Below are 25151 nucleotides of genomic sequence, written 5' to 3' on the forward strand. Positions count from 1 at the left end.
GTCAGAACCAACTCACAGGTGACAGTCGATCAGGTTTCTGAGACTGTAGATCCCATCAGAAGAGATAGCCCATTTTATTCTGAAGAACCATTGGTGAATTAAAACCATGAGAGAAGCGTCACTTTTGCATCAACAGCGCCACACCCTGCAGACAGGTTGTTAATAAGTCGTATTCCAACTCCTAAAGTCACATTCTTCTCCATATAATCCATCTTCTCAGAGTATTTGATCAGCATACAGAGCGTGCTCATAGTGACCCTGTATGACAGAGGAGAACTATCCCATAGGATTTCTTAGACCACAACCTTTGTAAGACGTCATTGGATTGTTCTAACATTAAGCCACTAGGTGGGTTCAAGCTGCCAACTATTTAGTTAGCTGCTGAACTCTTAGCCTTTTCTCCATCAGCGATCCTTTATCTTGACACAGCATATTGTTACTGTAGTAACTTACACATGTTGTGGTGGTGGTGGTGTTGTACTGTTGAGTTGGAACTACCTATAACTGAAGGCAGCGAGTTTTCCGAGGCAGTAAGTCACAAGAGGAGATTGCCCATCTTTCTCCTCCAGAGCAACTCATGGATTCAAACTGTGTACCTTTGTGTTGGGAGAACAATTTCTTACCATTAAGCTACCATCAAACACATGTATGCAAGAGTGAGTAAAGAGGGAAGGAGGAGGAGATGGAGATGATTCACAACTTCTCTCTCTCCATCATTGGCTAATCTTACTATCTGTACAGTAAGAACATTTTTGTCTTCAGTAAGTTTTCACTACATAATTTTTTAATACATTAAAACTTGGATGACTACCCCTCTGGGACTATCGCTTTGAAGCGAAGAGGTGGGTTACTATCTTCATCTTTCTTCCTTATGTATGATTCTGTGACTCTTTTGACTACTAAAGTTTAACGACTATAAAGTTGGCAAGGTTGCAAATTATTTTAAAGCTGAAAAGGAAAATACTTTTGGATTAAAAACAGGCAGGAAATAATCCTCTAAGTGTCCACCTGCCGCCTTATAAATGCCTTTGCCATTTATATGGTTAAGCAAAAGAAACTCCTATGATAAATGATGTATACCAACACCCCTAACTTGTGGCTGCAGCGTGAAAAGAGAACCTCAGTCAGCTATGCCCGGCTCCACGCTCTGCCACGTTCACCACCCTGTCTGCAGTGGTGCACCTATGAATGCAGACGGCTGCCTTTCGGATGTATACCATCTCTTGCACTGATACGGGAAAACTGCTGAAGTCATGAGGCTGCTCCAGGCAGAGCCCTCATGTGAGTCATATGAAAGCTCCAGCACTGCTGACCTCTGGCTAAAAGCGAGTGAAGAAGGACGGGAGAGGCAGAGGGGGAGAAGTTCAAGTGTGGGTTTTCTCCTTGAGCCTAGAAGATTATGGGTCAGGAGCTATGTGCAAAGACGCGACAGCCTGGATGCAGCTGCTATCGTCGTTCGGAGGGAGGCGAGGCTCACAGCTGTCAAAGGACTCAGCCGGTGACGATGGAGGCTGCGGTTGAGGTATTTGTATCCTGGGGAGGAGCATCTTTCTCTATTGCTAAACCAAGGAGTTCAGAGACTCCCTTTCTACAGTAGGGTCTGATTTCTCTGCAGCAGATCTAACCAATAAAAAGAAAAATTCTATTAAAGTCACCAAGAATTTATGGCTGCTATTATCAGATTGGGAGATGGTCTTGTAAATCAAGAGGGAAAAATAATAGTAGGCTTTGGGCTGCAAGAAACTCACTTGCAGAAAGGCATGATTCTCTCAAAATTGGTGAGATACTCAATTACAGAACTGAATCTTAAAAAGCAAGCAGCAGTATTAGTATGCTGGAGGTTCAAAATGTTCTTAATTAGCTCAGCATCCTGAGCAATTCCGTCTAGAAGATTATTCCCCTAAGGAGATAAATTAAGTGGACACTTAAAAAAAAGAGAGAGCCTGAATTAGAAAGAGGGAAAACTGGAAAACATCCATCAAAGAGATTAAGGTTAATCTAAGTGTCAAACCCATATTTTTATGTGAAGAAAGGATGGAGTGGCTTAACAGTTGTTATCATTTTGGTCTTATTAAAAAAAGAATAGATTTCAGGGAAAGTGCCTGATGGGGAGGTAGAAAGCTTAGAAAACATACGAAGAATAAAAATCAGGTGACGAAAGAAAGAGGGATGTCAGCCACCAAGTCTTGATTTTGCATTAATTTTATTCCTACATTTTTCTTTTTTTTTTTTTCTCGGTTGTTTTTCTGTAGCTAACAGACCTAAAAGAAGCATCATGTTCCGTGACTTCATTTCACCCCAGGGGACATCAGACAGTCCGTGTCCGGAAGGTTAAGAGTAAAAGGCCACGGAGTAACAGTGATTCTTTTCAGGAAGAGGATCTGAAGCAGAGTTTTCAGTGGGTGAGTGAGCAGCTGATGCTGATCCTGAAGAACTTAATGTGTACTTGCCTAGGGAGGCTGGCTCTTCCTTCGCTGGCAATTACTGTCCCTCCTTCCCAAGTGCACTCATGCAACACTGTCTGCTTTCCCTGGGGAAAAAAATATCGACAATGAAAACATCCCCTTTCTGTTTTTTCTCTCATCTCACCCATTACCCTTGAGCAGAGGAAGAGTTTCCCTTTTGGAGCAGCCTCGTCTTACCTGAATTTGGAGAAGCTGGGTGAAGGTTCTTATGCTACAGTTTACAAGGGGATTAGCAGGTGAGTGACTGAGGTCTGGGAGATAAGTGCCCTGTCCCCCTGATTTTATGTTACAAAGGTCGATAAGACATCAGGACTGCTGCAACATGAGAGGGACAACAGGGAGAGGAAGATGAGGATTCGTACAGCCTTGAAAGAAAAGGAGACCTTCCTTGCCCCAGATAAATCAGCTCACTAAGATGTGGTCAGGGGAGCTCTGGTGGCCTGACAGCAAGAAGTTGTGCTGCAAGCCCAAAGGCATGTGGTTTGAATCCACCAGCTGCTCTGCAGGAGGAGGAAGAGCTATCTCCTCTTGTGCAATTTACGCCCTCTGAAAACTGATGAGGGGCCAGCTATTGTTTGGTTCCCACTCGAGGCACACAATAGCAACAACAAGAAGATGTGGTCAGCTGTGGTGTTGGAGAAGAGGACTGAATATCCCATGGATGACCAAATGAATGAATAGATGTGTCTTGGAGAGGGTGCAGCCAGAGTGCTCTTTGGAGGCAAGAATGATGAGGCTTTGCCATACATACTTTGGGCAAGTTTCTAGGAGGTGCTATTCCTTGGAGAAGGACAGGATGATGGGATGGGTAGAGGGTCGGTGAAGGAGAGGAAGACCCTCAACCAGATGGATTGACACAGTGACTGTTGCAATGAGCTCTAATGTGTCACTAAGCCTGAGGATGGCACAGAATAGAACAGGGTTCAGATCTTTTGTTCATGGGATTGCTATGAATTGTACTCCACTCGATGGCACCTAACAAAAACCACCACTGGCCTGGGGACAGTGATGGTTCAGTGCTAGAACTCTTCTCTTCCTTGTGGGGTTTCCGAGTTCCATTTGCAGCCAATACATCTTGCATGCTGCCATGATATGTCAGTGGAAGCTTGTGTGTTATCTTAATAACAGTGCAGCCTCCAGTCTAAAACGGTATAGGAAGAATTCACTGTCATTGAGTTGTAATCAACTCATAGCTGACCGTCCAGTGAGTTTTCAGAGGCTATCTATCACATGCCAGGAAATTTCTTATCTTTCTTCCCCTGAGCTGCTGATGAATCTAAACTGTCAGAGGCTCTACGTTTGGCTTAGCAGAGTAATTCTCCATAGACTGTCACCAGAACCCCCTGAGGCCTAGTGATTTCTTTCCAAAAATCAGCCAGTGAAAATCCTATAGCTCACAAAGCTGTGATGTAAAACCAACCATGGGAACAGTGAAGACTTGAGCACCACTTTGCTTGGGGACCTTCATGAATTTGGGGCCACATTGACAGCAGCTAACCTCAGCAAGCACAGATTCAAAAAACAAACACAACTCTTACACCTGGTGCTAAGTGTGGTTTTTAAGGTATTGCTGCCTCTTTTCCATGTCTCTGCTTAAATCACAATAACAAATTCGAGTTTGCAGTTTTATCTTTTTTTTCACTTTGCCATCATAGAAGACATTGATTTTGGTTTCAGTAAAGCATAAAACAGGATCAAATCTGTTTTCACGGAATCAATTTTTACTCATAAACTATAGAAATCTCATTGAGTTGAAACTGACTCACAGTTGACCTGCTAGTATGTTTTCAGAGGCTGTAAACTGTGTTTTATTTTGCTCGGGTCCACAATCAACACTCTTGGCACCAGTAGGCAGTAAATCAAAAGAAAATTCGCTTTGAGGAAAATCCGCTGTCAGGGTCCTCTCCAGCGTGCTGAGGAGCAACGATGTCAGTCTAGAGGCTAAGGTGCACCTGATCCCAACAAGGTCTTCTCAATTACTTACTATGCACCTGAGAGCCAGGCAGTGACTAAAGATGACAGAAGAAGAATTGACACCTTTGTGTTCTGGTGCTAGAGAAGAGTATTGAACATGCCATGGACTGCCAAGAAAACAAACAGGTCTATCCTGGAGATGGTGAAACCAGGTTGTTCCTTGGAGACAAGGCTTGTGAAGCTGTGTCTGACATACTTTGGGCATGTTGCCCAGAGGAACCAGTTCTTGGAGAGGGACATCAAGCTTAGTAAGCACAGGAGAGGAAAACCCTGGATGAGATGGATTGACACAGTGACTGTGGTGATGGGGGTAGGTGTGTCAGAGACAGTGAGATTGGCTCAGGATGTGGTAGGGTTAGAGCTATTGTTCATAGAGTTTCTATGAACTGTAGTCGACTCAACAACAAATAACAACAACAAATTGCACAGGAAAAGGTTGCCCATCTTTTTTCCCCACGGGGCAGCTGGTGGATCCAAACCACCAAACTCATTACTGTTAGGCCACCAGACTGGGTCCAAGTAGAACTACCCACAGAGTTTCCAAGGTTCTAAACCTTCACAGAAGCAATGACCCTATCTTTCTCCCAGAGACAACAGATGGGCTTTAAATGCTTTTTGATTAGCAGTCTCTTACTAACCAGGGCTCCTTTTGTAACATACAATCGTATAAAAAAGTGACAAATTTTGGGCTTGTAAAATGTACAAACTGGCTACAGAATAAGAAACTGCATACCAAGAAGAAAATGATCCATCTTGATGGGCAACAAACACATGAAAGATTCATGAGCTTTACTACCTTTTCCCCCCTTGTGTACCATTGAGTCAGCTCTGACTGGCACAAGAGGAGATTGCCCCACCTTCTCCAGGAGAGCATCTGGTGGAGTCAAACTGTGTGCCTTCGGAATTGCAGCACAGCTTCTTGACTTTACCACCTTTTAATTAAGATGAGGAAGGTCAGATGGTCAAATTCTTCCTTTTACAAGTTACTCAAATGGAAAACATACAGGTTCTATGTTGGTGAAAGTTAATTTAATATATTTAAAATAAATAGTCTAAGGGTAACTATTGTGTTGCAGATCTTATCTTAGTAATTGTGCTGTTTAGTTGTTTTAAAGTTGTTAAACAGGATTTGAGGAGAAATAGAAATTTCGATATATTGTGTAGAGATAGATTTAATCCAATTTAGCAAACTGTCCTAGCAACTAAGGCTTTATAGTTGAAATTTCCCTCAAGAAAGTTAGCCTCTCAATAGAATGAGAAGTACATTAGAAATCCTTGTCCACACACACAGAGGTTAGATAATACTATGCTCATTGAAGCAAGATTTACAATGTTGTTGTTGTTATGTGCTGTCGAGTCATCTGCGACTCTTAGCGACCCTATGTACAACGGTCATAAACTCTGTTCTATCTTGTGCCAATCTTATTGTCTCTGACATACCTATTCCCATTACCACAGTCACTGAATCAATCCATCTCATCAAGGACCTTCCTCTCTTGTGCTGTCCCTCCACCTTCCCAAGCATGATGTCCCTCTCAAGGACTGGTCCTTGCAATATGTCCAAAGTATATCAGATGAAGCTTCAGAATCCTTGCCTCCAAGGAGCAGCCTGGTTTCACCCTCTCCAGGCTGATCCTATTCTTTCTTGTAGCAGTCCATGGTATATTCAATACTCTTCTCCAAGACCAAAGCTCAAAGACATCAATTCTCCTTCTATCCTCCCTAGTCATTGTCCAGCTTTCTGATGCATAACAAGTGATTGCAAAGACTATGACCTGTATCAGGCACACCTTCGTCTCCAGACTGACATCATTGTTCTTCAGTACTCCGCTGAGGTCTCTGACAGCAGACTTTCCCAATGCCATACATCTTTTAATTTCCTGGCTGCTGGTGCTAAGAGTGTTGATTGTGGAGCCAAGTAAACTAAAGCTGGTTATAATCAGAAAAATAAAAGCCTGATTATAAATATTTGTGGTGGACTGGCTAAATAATCACTATGCAATGAGATAGTATATGTCTAAAATATGAGCTGGATAAGCTAATATTAAAAGATGCTCAGTATTTGAAGTGGAAAAAAGCAAGTTATAGGACAATCAGCACCGTACAATCCAATTTAGAAAAAGTTACTTAGAAGTATAATATGTATATAAGTTTATGTACATATAGAAAAGTATTGGAAAAATAGACAAAAGATTATTAGTAATATGGCAAAAATATCCACTATTGTCCATTACTGTTCAAAATTATAATAAAAATTCAAGCCATGTGAAAAGAAAAAGTGTAATTTTTGCAAATGAAAGAAATACTTACAAAAAAATCTAAATGCATCATTTAAGAAGCTATTTAAAGGTAAAACCACTCTGGAAGGCAGTTTAGAGTTTCCTGAAAAAGCTGAACATAGAAATTACATACGACCCTGGCAAGAAGCTGCACTGAAATCCAGAAATTACATATGACCCGGCTATTTCACTGCTTGGAATATACCCTGAAAAAATGAGAAATGAGTCACAAACAGAAATTTGTACACCAATGTTTGTAGAAGTGCCATTTACCTTCACAAGAACATGGAAACAGACAAATGTCCATCCAAAAATGAATGGACTGAGAAGTTGTGGTACATTCACAGAATGGAATGCTAATGCAGCATGCAGGAACAATGATTTTGAAAATCACTACATAACTTGAGAGGGACTGGAGTGTATTATGCTAAGTGAACTAACTCGGTGCCGTAAGGACAAACACTGTACAAGACCATTATTGTAGAAATAGAAAGACAATTAGTAAACCGGGTATGAGGCTCTGAGGAGGGGTCGGTAGGAGCAAAGGGGTGAGGATGGGTAGGGAGGTAATCATAGGGCTACACAACATGAAGGGTAGAAGGATGGGTGGGTAAAGGAAATGGGAAAGATCTGGTGTGAAAAACAAAGTATACAAACTTGGTAAGCAAACTAATATCAAGTAAAAATTTATTTAGAAAAACAAGAAACTATTTAAAGTAGTATGAGAACAAAAAGGTGATCAATTACAAACCCAAGCATGCTTGTACAAAAAGATCTTCTGTATTATCAATACTGTTTTGAAAATGGTATATAATTGGGGAAAATTATGTTCACAAAAATTATTAGCATTAAAGAATGGGCTTATTTATATGAAAATTCTCTGTAATCCCAAAGACACACAATTCTAATCCACCAGCTGCTTCACAAGAGAATGATGGGCATTCTCCCCCTGGGAGATTAACCGCCTCTGAAAATCCACTGGAGGGTCAGCTATGGATCAGTTCTGACTCGATAGCACACACCACCACCAACATATGAAGATTTACTATGGGATAGACATCTTTAATAAGGAACCCTGGAGCTGATGAGTTACATACTGGGTTGCTAACCTAAAGGGTTGGCAGTTCAAATCAAGCAGCAGCTCCATGGGAGAAAGGTGAAACAGTCTGCTCCATAAAGATTTATAACGTAGGAAACCCAGTAGGGCAATTTTATCCTGTCGTGTAGATTTATTATGAGTCAGAATCAACTCAAAGACAGTGAGTGGCAGGCTTTCGGATGAGTCATGTTTGAGTTAGGAAGGATATGTTAGAGGAGGATCCCTGCTTTTATGAAGCATACATTCTAATGGTAGTGAGACAGGCAATAAAGGCATTTCAGGCAGTTCCCTCTTCTAAACAAGACTCATTCCTAAATGTGGATCTTTACGCGGTTTTCAGGACTTCAATTCGGTTCAGTCATGATTGAGGAAGACACATTTTCAAGATTATGGTGAACAGGAAAATAGATGGATTAAGCAAAATGGTGAGACTGAAGTCTTTCTAGAAATTTAATCTCAGTCTTTGAGGAAAAGGGCAGCCCATACATTGCTTAGTACAAAATCTCTTGCGTTCAAATTTTGAGCCCAGTCCAAATAAGCCAATGCACTGCTTTAACTGTATACTGTTCTCTTATTTGTCCACCAATAATCCAATCTCCTTAATCAGGCTCCTGAAAGGGCTCATTAGGTCTTCTTTCCCAGGGTTTAAACCTATTATTTTTTCTGTTCTGGGAACTATGCTAAGTTTGCCAAATTATAAGACTTTAAATCTACCTCTGTTTCTTCTTAGTTGGCCTTGTCAAAACTGTCTGAAGGGCAAGTAGCAGCTGTCCATAAGTTTATCACCCTGAGACAGAAATTACTAAATTTGCCGGGTAAAATTGCTATGAAATAGAATGAAATGGGGAGATAGTATATTAAAGACAATCTTTTTATTCATGTGTTAAAATTGTCTATGTTCTAAAAATTTAACTTTTTCAAGCCCCCCTAAAAGCTCTAAGGAAAAAAAAAGACCAAACAAATAAACAATAATTAATGGAGAGCAGAGGAGATAGAGGGGAGCTTGAGTGGCCTACGGTTAAGAAGTTCTTCTGCAATCTCAAAGACATACAGCTCGAATCCACCAGCTGCTCCATGGGAGATGGACAGTCTCCTCTTGTGTGACTGATTGCCTCTGAAAACCACCTGGAGTGTCAACTGGAGGCTCAACTGTGAGTCAATTCTGATTTGATGGCACACAACAACAACAAAAACAAGAGGAGGTAGATGGAGCTCTTGTGGCTTAGTGATTAGAGAATTGTGTGGCCAACACAAAGGCTGTTGGTTCTAGTCTACCAGTTACTTAGTGGGAGAAAGAAGAACAATCTCTTCCTAGATGGTTGTCAGCTATGAGTCGGTGCTGACCTGAGAGCAAAGAGTTTGAGGGGCTTTTTTTGAGAGGAGGTAGGGAATCTTAGGGTGGAGCAAGTGGTTAACCTACAAGGTGGAAGTTCAAATCTCCCTAGAGGCACCTCAGAGGTAAAGCCTGGAGCTCTACTTCTGAAAAATTAGCCATTAAAAACATTGAGGTGCCATGATTCTGAGCAGATTTGACTGCAAACTAGCTAGATGGCTATGAGGAGAGATGGTGATGGGGTCTGGGAAGATCTATTAACACCTAGGGAGTCATTGTAACGTGGCTTTTATTCTTTGTGTGATGGGGATAGTAATGGACTTTGTATAGAAAAGGTTTACTTTCATTGTAAAACGATGTCCCTGATACTTGCCTGAGAGTATAGAGAGGAGCATAAGTGTACAGCTAAGGACACAACTAAGTGATCATTGCAACAATACAGTAAAAAATGAGTAATGGCTCAAATATGTGCACAAAGGGAAATGACAGAAGAAAAGGGATCAAAGGATTAAATGGATAAATTTATGTGGCATTTCTTTGTACTTTTCTATATTTGTCAATTTATTTTATTTTTTTTTTTTTGGTAAGAGATAGCACTTTGGTAAACAAACATGTTGGGGAATATAGATTTTTTTAAAAAAATAACTGTAGATTCATGTGTTTGAATATGTTTTGAAGGATGCTTGTTTTTGTTAAACAATCATTAATACAGATTGCTGCTGTGAACCACCTCGTTAGTGTATGTTCTCCCTGTCCCTTGTGTTCCAGGATAAATGGACAGCTAGTGGCTTTAAAAGTCATCAGCATGAATGCAGAGGAAGGCGTCCCATTCACAGCTATCCGGGAAGGTAAGAACAATTAGAATGAACTCAAGAGATCAGTTCTGAGTCCTTGTTTGGGTATAAAATATGTTGAGTTATAAACTATTATTATATAACAAAATTGTAAGGAGGAGAGGTAAATATTATTAAGAATAGTGAAAAGAAAAAAAATATGTTGAGATAATCCATGTAGCACCTAAAACCCTAACATCAACCTCTACTTATGGTAACCTCTTGGGTGTTAGAGTAGACCTGTGCCCATAGGGTTTCCAATGGTTGAATCTCCCACACTCCCCAATTATAAGAAAATAAAAATTAATTAAATAAAAAAATTATAGGGAAATAAAAATGCTATCATTCAGGTTTGCAGCAAGATACACTCACTCATTCAGGACAGCTTCCTTAGGACAGCGTTACTAACTTCTCTTTGTCCTGCCAGTTGTGGCTTCTTGCTCTAAGCTCTCCAGCAAGGTCGAACAAAGGCTTCTGGTTCTGCAGGGAAGCAGACCCAGGTCAGCTCTGTCTCGCCTGGGTCTCTGGTTTCCCCTCTGTGGTGGCCGCTGCTGCTCTCCTATATATAGGTCTAATGGGTCCAAGAAGCTCTGGCCCTGAAAGGCGTGCACTGTTCCTTCTTTGCTGATGGTGAGAGTCTCCCCAGGGACTGACTTTTGTTGCTTTTGAGAAGTAAATCATCAGGTCTTTTTCTGAAGTACCTTTAGGTGGACTCAAACCTCTACTCTTTAACTTATCAGCTGAATGTGTTAACAGTTTATAACTTTCAGGGACTATATTCAGCACCTAATATGTTTGTTTGTTTTAAAACCTTTCCAGAAGTAATATAGTAATTAAAATATTTGTACCTTCAACAAGATGGATTATACATGGCTATTAATACATGGGTTCCAACACAGCCACAGTTGTGTGGATGATACAAGATTGGGTTGTGTTTCATTCCATTGTGTGTACAAAGGGTCGCTATCAGTCAGAATTGACTCAATGACACCTGACAACATTTGTACTGTTTGTTTCAATTTACTTGGCAAATAAGATTAAGAATTGCAATATTATTTCATCAAAAACTATTAACTCAATGTTGTTGTTATGTGCCGTCGAGTCACCTGTGACTCATAGCAATCCTATGTACAATACCCTGCTCTATCCTGTGCTAATCTTATTGTTTCTGACACACTTACCCCATTACCCAGTCACTGAATCCATCCATCTTATCGAGGGTCTTTCTCTCTTGCGTTGTCTTTCCATCATCCCAAGCATGACATCCCTCTCCAAGGACTGGTCCTTCCTTGCAACATGTCCAAAGTATGTCAGACGAAGCTTCAGTATCCTTGCCTCCAAGGAGCAGCCTGGTTTCACCCTCTCTAGAACGAACCTGTTCTCATAGCAGTCCACGGTATATTCAACACTCTTCTCCAGCTCAAAGGCATCAATTCTCCTTCTATCATCCTAGTCATTGTCCAGCTTTCTGATGCATAGCAAGTAATTGGGAAGACCATGGCCTGGATCAGGCACACGTTAGTCTCCAGACTGATATCATTACTCTTCAGTACTTTGGTGAGGTCTCTGACAGCAGACTTTCACAATGTAATTAATTTTTTAACTTCCTGGCTGCTGGTAGCAAGAGTGTTGATTGTGGAGCCAAGCAAACTGTCACTGTTAACAATCTCAATCTCTTTATCATCTATCATAATGCTGCCAGTTGGCCCAGTGGTGATAATCTTCTTTTTCTTGAGGTTGACCTTCAATCCATATTGAAGGCTGTGGTCCTTGACCTTCTGCAGCAAGCATTCAGCTCCTGCTCAGTTTCCGCAAGCAGGGTTGTGTCATCTGCACAGATTGTTGATGAGTCTTCTTCCAGTCCTGATGCCATATTTACTCAATGAGCTTTGCTAAATATTTCTATATATTGATTCCATGCCTAGAGCTAAGGGTATAATCTATATCCCTAGAAAATGCATACAGAAGAGAAAGCTATATAAGAACATAACACAATCACATAAATCCTCAGTGGATCATTTGAAAAAAAGGCATTGTTTAGACAGCACTTGAAAAACTTTATAGGCTCTATTTATAATATTGTTCATGAGATCCAGGCAGGTGCACAACCTTGCTTGCCAATAGTGGGGAAGACGTTAAGCTCTGATTGCATAAGATCAAAGAATCTAGCCTTCAGTATGGATTGCATCTCAATATCAAGAAAATAAAATTTTTACCACTGGACTGATGGGCAAGATCATAATAGAGGGAGAAACGTTGTCAACAACTTCCTCTTACTTGGATCCACATTTAACATCCTTATTATCAGCAATCAAGAAATCAGGAGATTTATTGCACTGGGAAAATCTACAGTTAGGGATCTCTCCAAATTATTGAAGAGTGATGATGTCAGTTTGAGGAATAAGATGAGTCTGTTTCAGACCGTGATCTTTCCAATCACTTGCTGTGCATCTGAGAGCTGGACAATGAATAAGGATGACAGAAGAAGAATCGATGCCTTTGAGCTGTGGTGTTAGAGAAGAACGCTGAACATCCCATGGACTGCCAAAAGAGCAGATCTGTCTTAGAGAGGGTGCATCCCAGAGTGCTCTTTGGAGGCAAGGATGATGAGGCTTCACCTCATGTACTTCAGTCCTGTTGTTAGGGGGGGGCTATGGAGAGGGACATGATGCTTGCACAGGTGGAGGGTTGGTGAAGGAGAGGAAGACCCTCTACCAGGTGGATTGCCACAGTGACTGCCGCAATGGGCTCTAATGTGTCAGGAAGTGGTGAGGATGGAGCAGGATAGAACATGGTTCAGATCTTTTCTTCATAGGGTTGCTATGGATTGTCTTCAACATGACAGCACCTAACAACAACAACAACAACAAACAACATATACAGAAAGGAACCCTTGTAGCTCAGAGGTTTAAACACTAGTCAGCTAACAGAAAGTTCAATGGGTGGAACCCATCAGCTTCTCACCAGGAAAATGATATGGCCGTCTGCTTCCACAAAGATTCAGTTCCCTATGGGCAGTTCCACTCTGTATGAGTAGGAATCAACTCAGTGACAGTGGAAACTAGATGCAAAGCAAGTTGCTGGTGTTAAGAAAGACACAGAGTAGAATGGACCCAGATCTCTATGTTGTTGCAGTCTAATGGGATAGACATTTCAGGCAACAAGAAGTGTGAGAAACAGAAGTAGAAAAGACATTGTCAACTCAGAAACAAACAATTCTCAAACTCATTGGAACTGACTCATAGTTGGCTGTCCAGGGTCCTCAAAGGGCTCTAAGTTGTGCCAAAGGAGATTGTCCATCTTTCTCCCGTAGAGGGGCTGGTGGATTCGAACTGCCAGTGATGAGAGTTGCTGCCTTTGGATTAGCAGTGCAACTCCCTGATGACGGCACCTCCAGAACTCCTCACTGTAGACTATGAAGAGAAGAAATGATTCTGCTCGGACTAATGGAGTAAACAGGCTTTGGACTAATCTTAAGAGGCATGGAAAGCCATGTGTAAAGTGAGTTTCTAACTGAATTTGGTGTCACTTCCAGAGCCCTTGGGAAATAAGGCTCTTACGTTTTAAGTGCTGGGACCAAATGGCTATCTGTTTAGCTGAAGAGTCATCCTGGGAGGCTCAGGTGCTTTCTAGAGGAAAGCATGGTTTTAAGTGTTTAGTGTAATGGAAGCTGCAATTATGAAATTGCTTATTAGTGTTCTCCATGAATGGATGATCAGATTTACAAAGTGATGTGTGGAGAGGTTTAAGAGCACTTCTGGACATAATAGAAACCCTTGCGTCACCAGCGTAGGGGAGGGTCTCTAGAACAGGTTCGTCTCATCTTTACGGGGTCCTCTTTGTGTAGTTGGCTCTGCCTCTTGTTCCAGCTCTGTTTTGCTCGGATTTTGCCCACAGCCAGATTCTCTCAGGTTGACATTTTGAGGAGCAGTTGAAACCTTCAGCTGGCTTTGCTAGCAGATGGTTCTCAGCATGGTCGGAGAAGCTCTGCCTGTGTTCAGCCTGTTTTCTAAATGTTTCTTTTATTACATATTTACTGAGGAGGTGCTGTTCTATCACAGGTGTTTGCAATTACATATCGTATTCAATTGTGGACTTTCTGGGTTTGTTTTATGGACTTACCTTACTGAATGCTTTGCTTGTATAATATTAAAAACCACAAAAGGATTTTTGACACATTTGGAGGTGGTTAGGTGTCCAATTTCCAACAACGAATGTTTCTTTTTCCATCAGTGTAAAAGCTCAGAGCCCTTGGTAGAGGGGGCCATCTCCCCTCGAGAAGATATGAGACCTCCTTTGAAAACTTTGGCACTGTCCCATTCCCCCCCCCCCTTTCAGAACTTTAAGGATGTGAGACTAGGGAGACAGGAGGTTAAATGAGAAGGGCTGGGAGGCAAAATATGAACAGCTGGAGTTCATTAGTTAAAATCCAGGGTCACTAGCTAAAAAGGCCACTGAAAGCCATGTGGAGGAGAACTCAAAGAGTAAGGCAGCCCTTGCTAAAAAGCCTTCAAGCGGGAATTACTTTTCCTGAGCAGTTTGGCTGCTCTGATGGTATAGCAGGTAAAGATTTATTGAGTAGGATTTTACTACATGTACAGTGTCTCTCTATAAGTATAATACATGTGGCAGTTTATTAGTCTGATCATTGGGAGTGCTATTTGTTTTCATTTGATCTTAGCCTGTAATGTTATGAAATTAGCAAGTGTGAATAGCAAGAGGGGAAAAAATGCCTTAATATATGTGCCAAGTACTTTTCATGTGTTACTTCTTTGAATCCTCTGAACAATTTCTGAAGCAGATATTGTAATTGTAATAATTTAGTCTATGCAGAAACTCCCCCTAGTTAATAGAGGGCTAACTCACAACAATATGATTAAAACCCCCACTTTATAAATGCATTTCTCTTATGTATTGCTTTGGGTAAATTTGCTGCAAAAGATCTCTTTAAAGTGTTAAAAAGCAAAGATGTCACTTTGCAGACTAAAATGTGCCCAAGTCATGGTATTTTCAATCACATATGTATGTGAAAGCTGCTTAATAAATAAGGAAGACAAAAGTGAAATAACAACTCATTACCATTGAAGTAATGACAACTTATTGTCAGAACCAATTCACAGCTGGCCTTCCAGCAGATTTTCAGAGGCCGTAAATCTTACGTCTTTTTCTCTCAGAGCAGCTGGTGGATTTGAACCACAGAGAGTGAATGAAGCCTTTGGGTTAGCAGTGCAACTCCTTAAAGACCACTCCACCAGAGACACAAATGGACATACCCAATGTAGATGAAATATGTTAATAGATAAGTAGGGCGCTCTGGTGGCCTCATGGCAAGGAGCTGCACTGCAATCCTGAAGGCATAAGGTTCAACGCCACTAGCTGCTCTGCAGGAGAAGAATGGGCAATCTCCTCCTGTGCGATTAATTGCCTCTGAAAGGAGGGTCAGCTATGGGTTGGTCCCAACTCATAAGCATAAGGCACACAACAACAACAATAGATAAATGCATAGAGAAAGAAAGTAGATTAGTGATTTAGGCAGAGGGAGAGGGAAATGGTGCATTATAGCTTAATGAGGTCCTGTTTCGAGCAATGAAAATGTTTTGTTTTGCTGTTTTGAAACCTTTTAAAAACAAACAGTGACGATGATTGCATAATATAGAGTGTGTCTTTTATGTCCCTAGATTGACAATGGTTAAAATAGGCCATTTTATGTTGTGTATGTTTTACTACACAAACTGAGGCTGACACAGGCTAGGTCAAGGTTTTAACCATTGTTCATATGGTTGCGATGAGTCGTAGTTAACTTGATGGCACCTAATAACAACACATTTTACTGTAAAAGGAGAGAACAGATTTTTTTTTATGAAAAACTTTGTATAAACAGTAAGCAAAATGCAAAAGAAACATTTTAAAGGAAAAAAAGTCTTATATATTCATCAATTCTGACTATAATTGATTCTACAGTCCCAGTAATTGTAATGTTTAAATTAGAAGCTGTTTCAGCAGAAAACCTTTTATGATTTTTCTGTAGTAGAAAGAATTACAAAGTAAGTAATTATCCATAGTCCATAAATGAGAAAATTGAGCCAAAAATAGGCCAAGGAATCTCCTAGAGGTCAGGCAATGAGTCAGAGATATCTGATTAAAACCTTTGAGTTATGGGTTACTGCAAATAGATTAGGACAGGGCTGGTTGACAAGAAGTCCTCCTTGGGATATAATTAAATATGGACATAATACTCACATGCTCATAGTTACATACTTGTAAAAGAAAACAATGCTGGAAAAGTATATGTTATTTGGTTTATAGTTCCAAAGAAATCAGAATAAATACTTATCTAATATTGTCTATTTGTCTAATATGTTCCAAAATTTATCAATATGATTAACCTTTCTTTAGAATACATAGTTTGATTATTTGATTTGTGACACTCAAGCAGAGAAAATGAAGCATCAGTGTATTGGTTTCCTCGAGCTGCTTTAACAGATAGCCACAAACCGTGTGACTTACTTATCTCATAGTTCTCAGGCTAGACCTCCCAATTCAGGTCATAAGCTGGGTCTCTCTGTTCACAGGTTCTAGAGGAAGATTCCAGTCTCTCCCAACTACCAGTAGCTTCAGGCATTCCTCAACTTGTAGCAGGAAAATGCTATCTCTCCATCTAACATGGCTACCTTCTCTGTCTCTTAACTTCTTAAAAGGCTCAGCTCATAGCTTTTCACTATGAAGTCAGAACCAACTCATAGCTGACCCTTCAGAAAGTTTTCACAGGCTGTAAATCTCATGGGAGGATATTTTTCATCTTTCTTCTGTAGAGCAGCTGGTGGATTTGAACTGCCTTTGAGTTGGCATTGCAACGAGATAGATTGACACAGTGACTGCAGCCATGGGCCCAAGTGTGTCAGAGATGATGAGGACGGCACAGGATAGGACAGGATTCAGATCTGTTGTTCATAGGAACACTAGGAGTCATACTTGTCTCTACGGCACTTAACAACAACTAACTAGATCACCATAACTCCTTTCTGAGGATAACTGGTTACAACTGACCTGATCTTCATCAGGTATCATCCAGCTATTGGGAACCAAATGCCAGGCCCTACACCAGTTGCTGGAGAGGAAAAAAATAGACAAAGGGCTATAGATACAATCCTGTCTTTTAAGAAGCTCACAGACTAGTGAGGGTTTTGGCTACTAGACATTCACTTTGTGTAGTGGCATATAGTTAACTTTGAAGAGTCAACATTCTTCTTTGTCATTATTATCTTACAAGTTTTCTTATAAATTAAAAGAACAGAGTAATGTAAAAACATCATGATCCATTGCATTAACAAAGTATTAATTATCTAAAAATGTTGCTAGCTGCAGCTCCTATTTGGAATAACAAAACCAAGGGATTAAATGTCCTTATATAATTGTCATATTTGCATGGATTCCAAAGAAAGCTGATCAATTGTTGTTGCAGATTGCCTTCAAGTTGAGCACGACTCATAGTGACCCTATGAACAAAACGCCTCAAGCCCCTCTACAACTATCGACATTAATCAAAGTTCACAGAGTTTCTGGAGGCATGTATTTAGGAAGTGGATGCCACTCCTGCTTCTAAAAAACAAGACCAAGGAATTAAATGTCCTTATATCATTGTCATATTTGCATGAATTCCAAAGAAAGCTGATTCAGTAGTACACAGAATTATCAAAACATATGATAATAGCATGTGTACTATAGAGTCAGTACTGACCCACAGCTGACCCTCCAGTGGGTTTTCAGAGGCAGTAATCACAGGGGAGGAGATTGTCCATCCTTCTCCTGCAGAGCAGCATACGCAAGTAAAATTTTTATGAAGATAATTTAAAAATGGTTGCAGCAGGGAACTGCTAGAAATTCAGTCTGAATTGAGAAAAGAATTCAAACCAAGGGATATCATTGCTATTGTCAGATAGATATTGGCTGGATGCAGATAATGTCAGAAGTTGTTTATCAGTGTTTTATTGACTGTGTAAAGACATTCAATTGGGTGAGTTTTTAACAAGTTATGAATAACATTGTGAAGGATTAGAATTCCAGAGCACCTCAATGCATGTTTGTGGAACCTGTATGCAGACCAAGAGGCAATCCTTTGACCAGGATACTGCATGGTTTAAAATCAGGGAAGGTATATGTCAGCATTGTATACTTTTAGCATACTTATTCAATCTGCATTATGAGCTAGACGATAAATGTAGAAGAATATAGCATGAGGATTGGAGGAAAACTCATTTAACAATTTGCAATATGAAAACAACACAACTTTGCTTGCTGGAAGCAAAAATTACTTCAAGAATTTGCTGATGAAGATCAAAGATTGCAGCCTTCAGGATGCATTACATCTTAATGTAAAGAAAACAAAAATCCTCACAATTTGACCAGTAAGCAATATCCTAAAAAACAGGGAGAAAAACAAAGTTGTTAAGGATTTCATTTTACTTGAATCCATAATAAATGCCATAAAAACAATAGTCAAGAAATCAAACTGGGCAAATATGCTATAAAAGTCCTTTTTAAAGTATTAAAAGTAAAGACATCACTTTGAGGACTAAGGTGTGTTTGATCCAAGTCATGATATTTTCCACTTCTTCACACGCATGTGAAAACTGAACAGTGAATAAGGAAGACCAAAGAAGAATCGATGCCTTTGAATTATGATATTGGCAAGGAATATTTAATATCTGTGGACTGCCAAAAGAAGAAGTGCATACAGGATTCTCCTTCCTAGTGAAGATGGTGAGACATTGCCTATTGTCCTTTGAACATGTTATCAGGAGTGCCAGCCCCCACATCGTTTGATTTGATGGTTAAAATTATGCATCAATGTAGTTGCCTAGGATTCTCTGATTTGGCAGTCATGATGTAGTCATTCCTTGAGGAAATGTGATGTAATGTAACCAGCAATGTTCTCTTGTTTTTGCTAGAGAGTTGTTTGCATCTGACTCATTATCTTCAATTCTTTGGACTTAAACTATATGCGTATGCTTCATTGGTTTTGTTTCTCTAGAGAACATAGCCTAAGAAACTTGGTAAAGCAGAAGGTTATTGAAAAAGAATAAGACCCTCAACAAGCTAGAGTGACATAAGGATTGCAATAATGGGCTCACACATCGCAATGTTTGTAAGGATGGCAGAGATCAGTCAGTGTTTCTGTAAAAAGAGTGCAGCCAGTGCAGTGGGCAGTCATGTCTGATCTCTACTAACTTCAAAAGGGAGAACATCCATCACATAAAACTGATTTCTATAAGGTCAGACAAGCTCTCATGCTCCTAAAGCTACCTCCACCAATTCTAACACCAACTGTGCCTCCCAGAGCTCTCACTGCTCGGATACTGGGTCGGCTAATCCACTGCAGTCACACTACACAGAACTCAAAGGACCATCCTCACAACAATGGGATCTGTTAGGGATAGTAACCAATTACAGTCGAAGTTGGAAACAGGATGCAATTCTTCAGTGTGGACAGCTGCTCAGGCATTCTTGCAGACTCTTGCACATTCAGCCTTGTGATTCTATGTAAGTGTCACAAAGCTCCATTTGTCCTGCCAGTTATGGCCTCTCCCCTCCAGTCACCGGGAAGCTTGAGTGGAGACACCTGGTTCTGGCTCCAAGGGGTAGCTGTCCCTGGTCAGCTCTGTCTCGTGTTAGTCTCTGCTTCTCCACTGCTGCTGCTGCTGCTCTCCTTTAGATCCTGCTCTTTCATTCTGTTGAATATAGAGATACTTTGAGTTGAGCTGATTTGAAGGAAGTTAATAACAAAAGCAATTCATTGTCAGACAGAAGAAAATGATAACGTTTCCAAATTTTACTTTTCTAAATTTTTTATTTTTCTAAGTTATTAAATTGTTGTTGTTAAATTGTTATGTTGCTATCAACCCAAGTGCATCACATAGTGAGTGACCCTATGAATAATAGGTCTGAACCTTGCCTTGTCATACTCCATCCTCACTGTCTTCGCCATGTGCGTGCCCATTGTGGTACTCACTGAGATACAATTATTAATTACCTTGGATATCCCAAAACACTTGATCGTGCTTATGTGAAATCTATACTTGAACCAAGAGACAGTCATCAGAACAGAGCAAGGAGATACTGCATGGTTCAAAATCGGAAAGGGTGTCCACCAGGGATGTAGTCTGTCTCCAAACTGTATGCAGAACAGATCATCTGAGATGCTGAGCTGTACAAGTAGGAATGTGGCATCAGGACTGGAGGAATATTCATCAACAACCTGCATTATGCAGATGACACAACCCTGCTTGCTGAAACTGAGGAGAACCTGAGGCACTTGCTGCAGAAGGTCAAGGACTGCAGCTTTCAATATGGATTGAAGTTCAACATCAAGAAAACAAAGGATTCTCACCACTGGGTCAAATGGCAGTATCATTATGGATGGTGAAGAGATTGAGATTGTTAACAGTTTTAGTTTGCTTGGTTCCACAATCAACACAATTGGTACTAGCAGCCAGGAAATTAAGAGATGAATTGCACTGGGAAAGTCAGCTGTCAGGGATTTCTCCAGAGTACTGAAGAGCAATGACATCAGGCTGGAGACTAAGGTGCACCTGATCCAGGCCATAGTCTTTGCAATTGTATGCTATGCATCAGAGAGCTGGACAGTGACTACATATGATAAACAGAGAATTGATGCCTTTGAGCTATGGTGCTGGAGAAGAGTATTGACTGCTAGGAGAACAAACAGGAGACAAGGATTCTGAAGCTTCATCTGACATACTCTGGGCATGTTGCAAGGAGGGACCAGTCCTTGAAGAGAGACATCATATTTGGGAGAGTGGAGGGACAGTGCAAGAGAGGAAGACCCTGGATGAGATGGATCTATTCAATGATTGGGGTAATGGTGGGAGTAGGTGTGTCAGAGACGGTGATGCTGGCACAGGATAGAGTAGGGTTTAGGGCTCTTGTATGTAGGGTCACTATGAGTTATAAGAGACTTGATGGCACATAGCAACAACAACACATATGAGAGTCAGGTTAAGTTTCATTTGATATTCGACCACTTGCTGAAAATACTTTTTTTGATATTTAGAATATTTTAAGTGCTTTGCATTTTTTCAAAGCAGCTGAATAAAGTTCACTCATAGTTGCTATTCCAGATCTTTTTTATTTTATTGACTTTGATTCTAAAGTATTCTAATGACATCGAGTTAATAAATAGAATTTTTTTTTACATTGCCTGGCACATGGTAAGCCTTCAATGAGTATTAACTATTGTTATTATAATCACCATCACTATCATAATAAAAGTTTTAAAGTTGCTTTTTTAAAGCTTCCATTCTGAAATGGGTGGAATTTCAAAGACTTCCAATCTGTTTTTGTGTTTTTACTTTGAAGAAAAACAAAAATAAACATACTTAGAGCCTGTGTGTTATGAAAGGAACTTTACAGAAATCAGAATGCTCTCAATTTAATCTTTCCCCTTTTCAAGGGACTTCTGCATCTCTGATTAGCCAGAAAAGCAGACATCACATCCTGTGGTGATATTGATGTGGTCTTGAAAATGGAATGACCTTTGCTTCCTGTGTTTAAGATCCACTTATCAGAAAGGATAAGCATATGTTAGATAATTTGAATACATAGTGGTTTTAAGGTACATAGACCAAACATTTTACCAATAATACTATGAGTTATACATTTTAAATACTATCTGCTATTTTATGCAAGTTCCCTCATCACTACTCAACAAAACCCACTGTTTGTACATAACTATGTCCGTAGTCTGTAACACACACTTTCATTCTAATGAGGGGAAACAACTAAAAGAAATAAAAAATAAAAATCTTCAGCAAAAATATCACATGCTAACCGATTATAAGCATAAAACACGTCCCTAAAAAAATACAATCGGACTTCAAATGAAAACCTGAATAAGTGAATGAATAAGTGAATTAGTGACTTCATTCAATATCATCAATTCTTGATTCTTTGCTACCTCCTGAAATGGTTGAACATTAGCCAATTCATTGCGGTACAGGGACTCTGTGTATTTCTTCCATCTTATGCTGCTTCCTGTGGTCAAATTTTGCTCATGAATGAGGGACCCTGAAAAATAATGAAAGGAAACAAAGAATAAAAATCTTCTGTGGAAACACTCTATGTCAACTCCATATAATCTGTGCCCCCCAGGTATAATCCGACTTTGGGGGGGACCCCCAAACAAACCAAGAAACTAACAACAACACTCAGATCTAATGCTGCGAAGCTGAGTCACTCGTGGTAGGTAGCCCTGGGTTAGGTTTCTGAGGCCGTGTATCTTTACGGAGGAAGCTCCCCTTCTTTTTCCTATGGAGATGCTAGGTGATTTTTCTTAGGAGCAGAGTACATAACGAACTACACCATCATTTATATAAGCTATTGTAGGTAATTAATGACTGACTGTTAATTAAATCAATTCTGTGACAGTGGGGAAAATGAGTACTAATTAAATATCAAATATTTATTCAGTGTTTACAGCAAGCCAGATACTGTTTTAGGCACTAATGATAGCACAGTAAGCAAAACGATAGCTATGTTTATTCTCAAATGGCTTACATGTTTTCAAAGGTGGAAATAGACAACAAAAACACTGTATACAGTATTTTATTTGGAATAAGTGTTATGAAGAAGAATAAAGCAAGGTGTGTGGGGACAGGGAATCCCTCAGATGGATTGGGGAGGTGGGATCTGTCAATATCTATCTGTCTGTCTATCTAGTTTGTCAGGAAAGCCAATGTTGTTGTTATATGTTGTTGAATCATCTAGGACTCATAGTAACCCTGTGTACAATACTTTTATTGTCCTATCCTGAGCCAATCTCACTCTCTGACCCATCTACCCCAATTACACCAGTTACTGAGTCCATATCATCTGGGGTCTTCCTCTCCTGTGCTGTCCTTCCATCTTTCCAAGGATGATGTCCTTCTCCAAGGACTGGTCCCTCCTGGCCACTTGCCCAAACTACATGAGTTGGAGCTTCAAAATTCTTGCCTCTAAAGATTGCTTGCTTTCACCCTCTCCAGGACAGACCTGTTAGCTCTCTTGGCAGTCCATGGTATGTTCAATATCCTTCTCCAGCACCACAACTCTAAGGCATTGATTCTTCTTCTGTCATCCTCTGTCATTGTCCAGCTCTCTGATGCATAGCAAGTAATTGCAAAGACCATGACTTGGATCATACCTTTTATTTATAGGTATCACTTGAGTTCTCCATATATATCATCACTATTTATGTTCTTTGGAAGAAGGAGTGGCATCCACTTCCATAATAGCTTGCCTCCAGAAACCCTATGAACCTAGAGAGAGGATGAGAGACACCCACGCGTTGAGGACTCTCCTTCATAGGGTTGCTATGAGTTGCCTGTGACTTGATGGCACTTAACAACAACAATTTATGTTGTAGAAAAAAGTCTTGTACTGCCTTGTGTCTTCACTAAACTTTGCTATCTTTTATACATGAAAAAGGTAAACTATATTATTTTTAGCTTATGAATATGGAGGAAATATCAAACCTATTTCTTATTATTTTTGAAAATGAGAGTCAGTTACTTAAGACTGTTCTAATTGCCTGAAAGGTATAGTAGGTACTGCTTTGATTGTGAAAACTCTTCAAGTTTAGTCTTAATAGCACTTTGATTTTCGAGTCCCTCATGCAGTAGAGGAACAATTCAGATATTCTTAGATGTACCAAGTCTGATTTCATATGAATTCTCTTTATTAAATCCTTTCACTATCTCACTTAAATTCTGTAGTTCATTAAATTGAAGTTCTCTGATGCCCTTACATTTAATTAATCAATGAACTAATCCTAGAATAGATTTTTAAAAAGCCCTCATTAGAAACCTGACTGTGTATTTTTTGTTGACGGAACATATGCAAAAAATACTGACGATAAAGATTCAAGCCAAGTAAGTGATTACTAATCAATTCAAATTAATAGAAGATCGTCCTTTACCTCAGTTTACTTCTGTACAAAAAGCTGAATTATATGCATTCATCTGAGAATGTTAAAAAAAACAAAATACCCAACTGTAAACATTTATACTAAAGGTAAATCTGTTTTGGGAATATACCATGATTTTGGCCAGCCCTTTTTTGGAAAAAGAGGTTTTATTTTTTTACTTTAGCTGAACTCCACTAAAAAATAGCCCTTATTTGAGGATATCAGTGGATGTTATCCAATTTCCAAGGAATAGCTTATCCTAACAACAACATGCCCATCACGTGTGTCAGAGCTGTATCCTTTCCCCAGACCTACTCAGTATGTATGCAGAACAAATAATTTGAGGAGCTAGACTCTATAAAAAAGAAAGTGGTAACAGAATCAGAAAAAGTCTCACTAACAATCTGCATTATGCAGATGACACAACCTTACTTCCTGAACATGAGGAAAACTTGAAATGCTTGCTGTAGAACATCAAAGAATTCAGCCTTCGATATGGATTTTATCTCAACACTAAGATGACAAAAATACTACTGAACACAGCATCATGATAGATGGAGAAAAGATTGAAATTGTTAACAATTTCCTCTTTCTTAAATCTACAGTCAATACACTTGGTTCCAGGAGACAGGAGATACATTGCATTGGGAGACTCTGCAGTTAGGGACCTCTCCAAATTACTGAGGAGCAATGATGTCAGCTTGAAGATTAAAGTGCACCTGATTCAGGCCATCTTCTTTTCAATCACTTACTATGCATCTGAGAGCTGGGCAGGATGGCAGAAGAATTGATGCCTTTAAGCTGTGGTATTCGAGATGAGTACTGAATAGCTTGTGGACTGCCAAAAGAACAAACAGTTACGTCTTGAAAAAAGTCTAGCTAGAGTGCTCCATGGAGGCAAAGATGACAAAGCTTCATCTTAAATACTTTTGGAGTGTTGTTGCTGTTTTTTATTAGTGCTGTTGCATCAAGTACAACTTATAGTGAATCTATGAACAACAGATCAAACTCTGTCCTATCCTGTGCCATTTTCTTTCTTTTCTTTTCTTTTTTTACATACTTAAGCCCATTGCTTCAGTCACTGTGCCAATCCATCTCATCAAGGGTCTTCCTCTCTTTTGTTTACACTTTACCTTTCCAAACATGATATCCTTTTCAAAAGATTAGCCTCCTCATTTTCTGCAAGTGGATCCATGGTAATCTGCTGC

General features: G+C 39.9%; 1 protein-coding gene across 2 annotated transcripts in view; it reads left to right on the top strand.

The window, feature by feature from the left end:
* The first annotated feature begins 1313 nt into the window (after positions 1-1313).
* The window catches only part of CDK15 (cyclin-dependent kinase 15), a 137378-nt gene continuing 113540 nt past the window's right edge, over positions 1314-25151 (top strand). The window contains exons 1-4 of one of the 2 annotated variants that reach the window (XM_006889088.1): positions 1314-1522; positions 2253-2402; positions 2607-2701; positions 9919-9998. In XM_006889088.1, the coding sequence (XP_006889150.1) occupies positions 1400-1522; positions 2253-2402; positions 2607-2701; positions 9919-9998 (448 nt within the window). In that variant the 5' untranslated portion in view covers positions 1314-1399. The remainder of the gene's footprint in view (positions 1523-2252; positions 2403-2606; positions 2702-9918; positions 9999-25151) is intronic. The other variant, XM_006889087.1, reaches the window with a different exon arrangement.

Source organism: Elephantulus edwardii, unplaced genomic scaffold (genome assembly GCF_000299155.1).
Source record: "Elephantulus edwardii isolate Elephantulus edwardi_28Jun2011 unplaced genomic scaffold, EleEdw1.0 scaffold00075, whole genome shotgun sequence".
NCBI classification, from domain to species: Eukaryota; Metazoa; Chordata; class Mammalia; order Macroscelidea; family Macroscelididae; genus Elephantulus; species Elephantulus edwardii.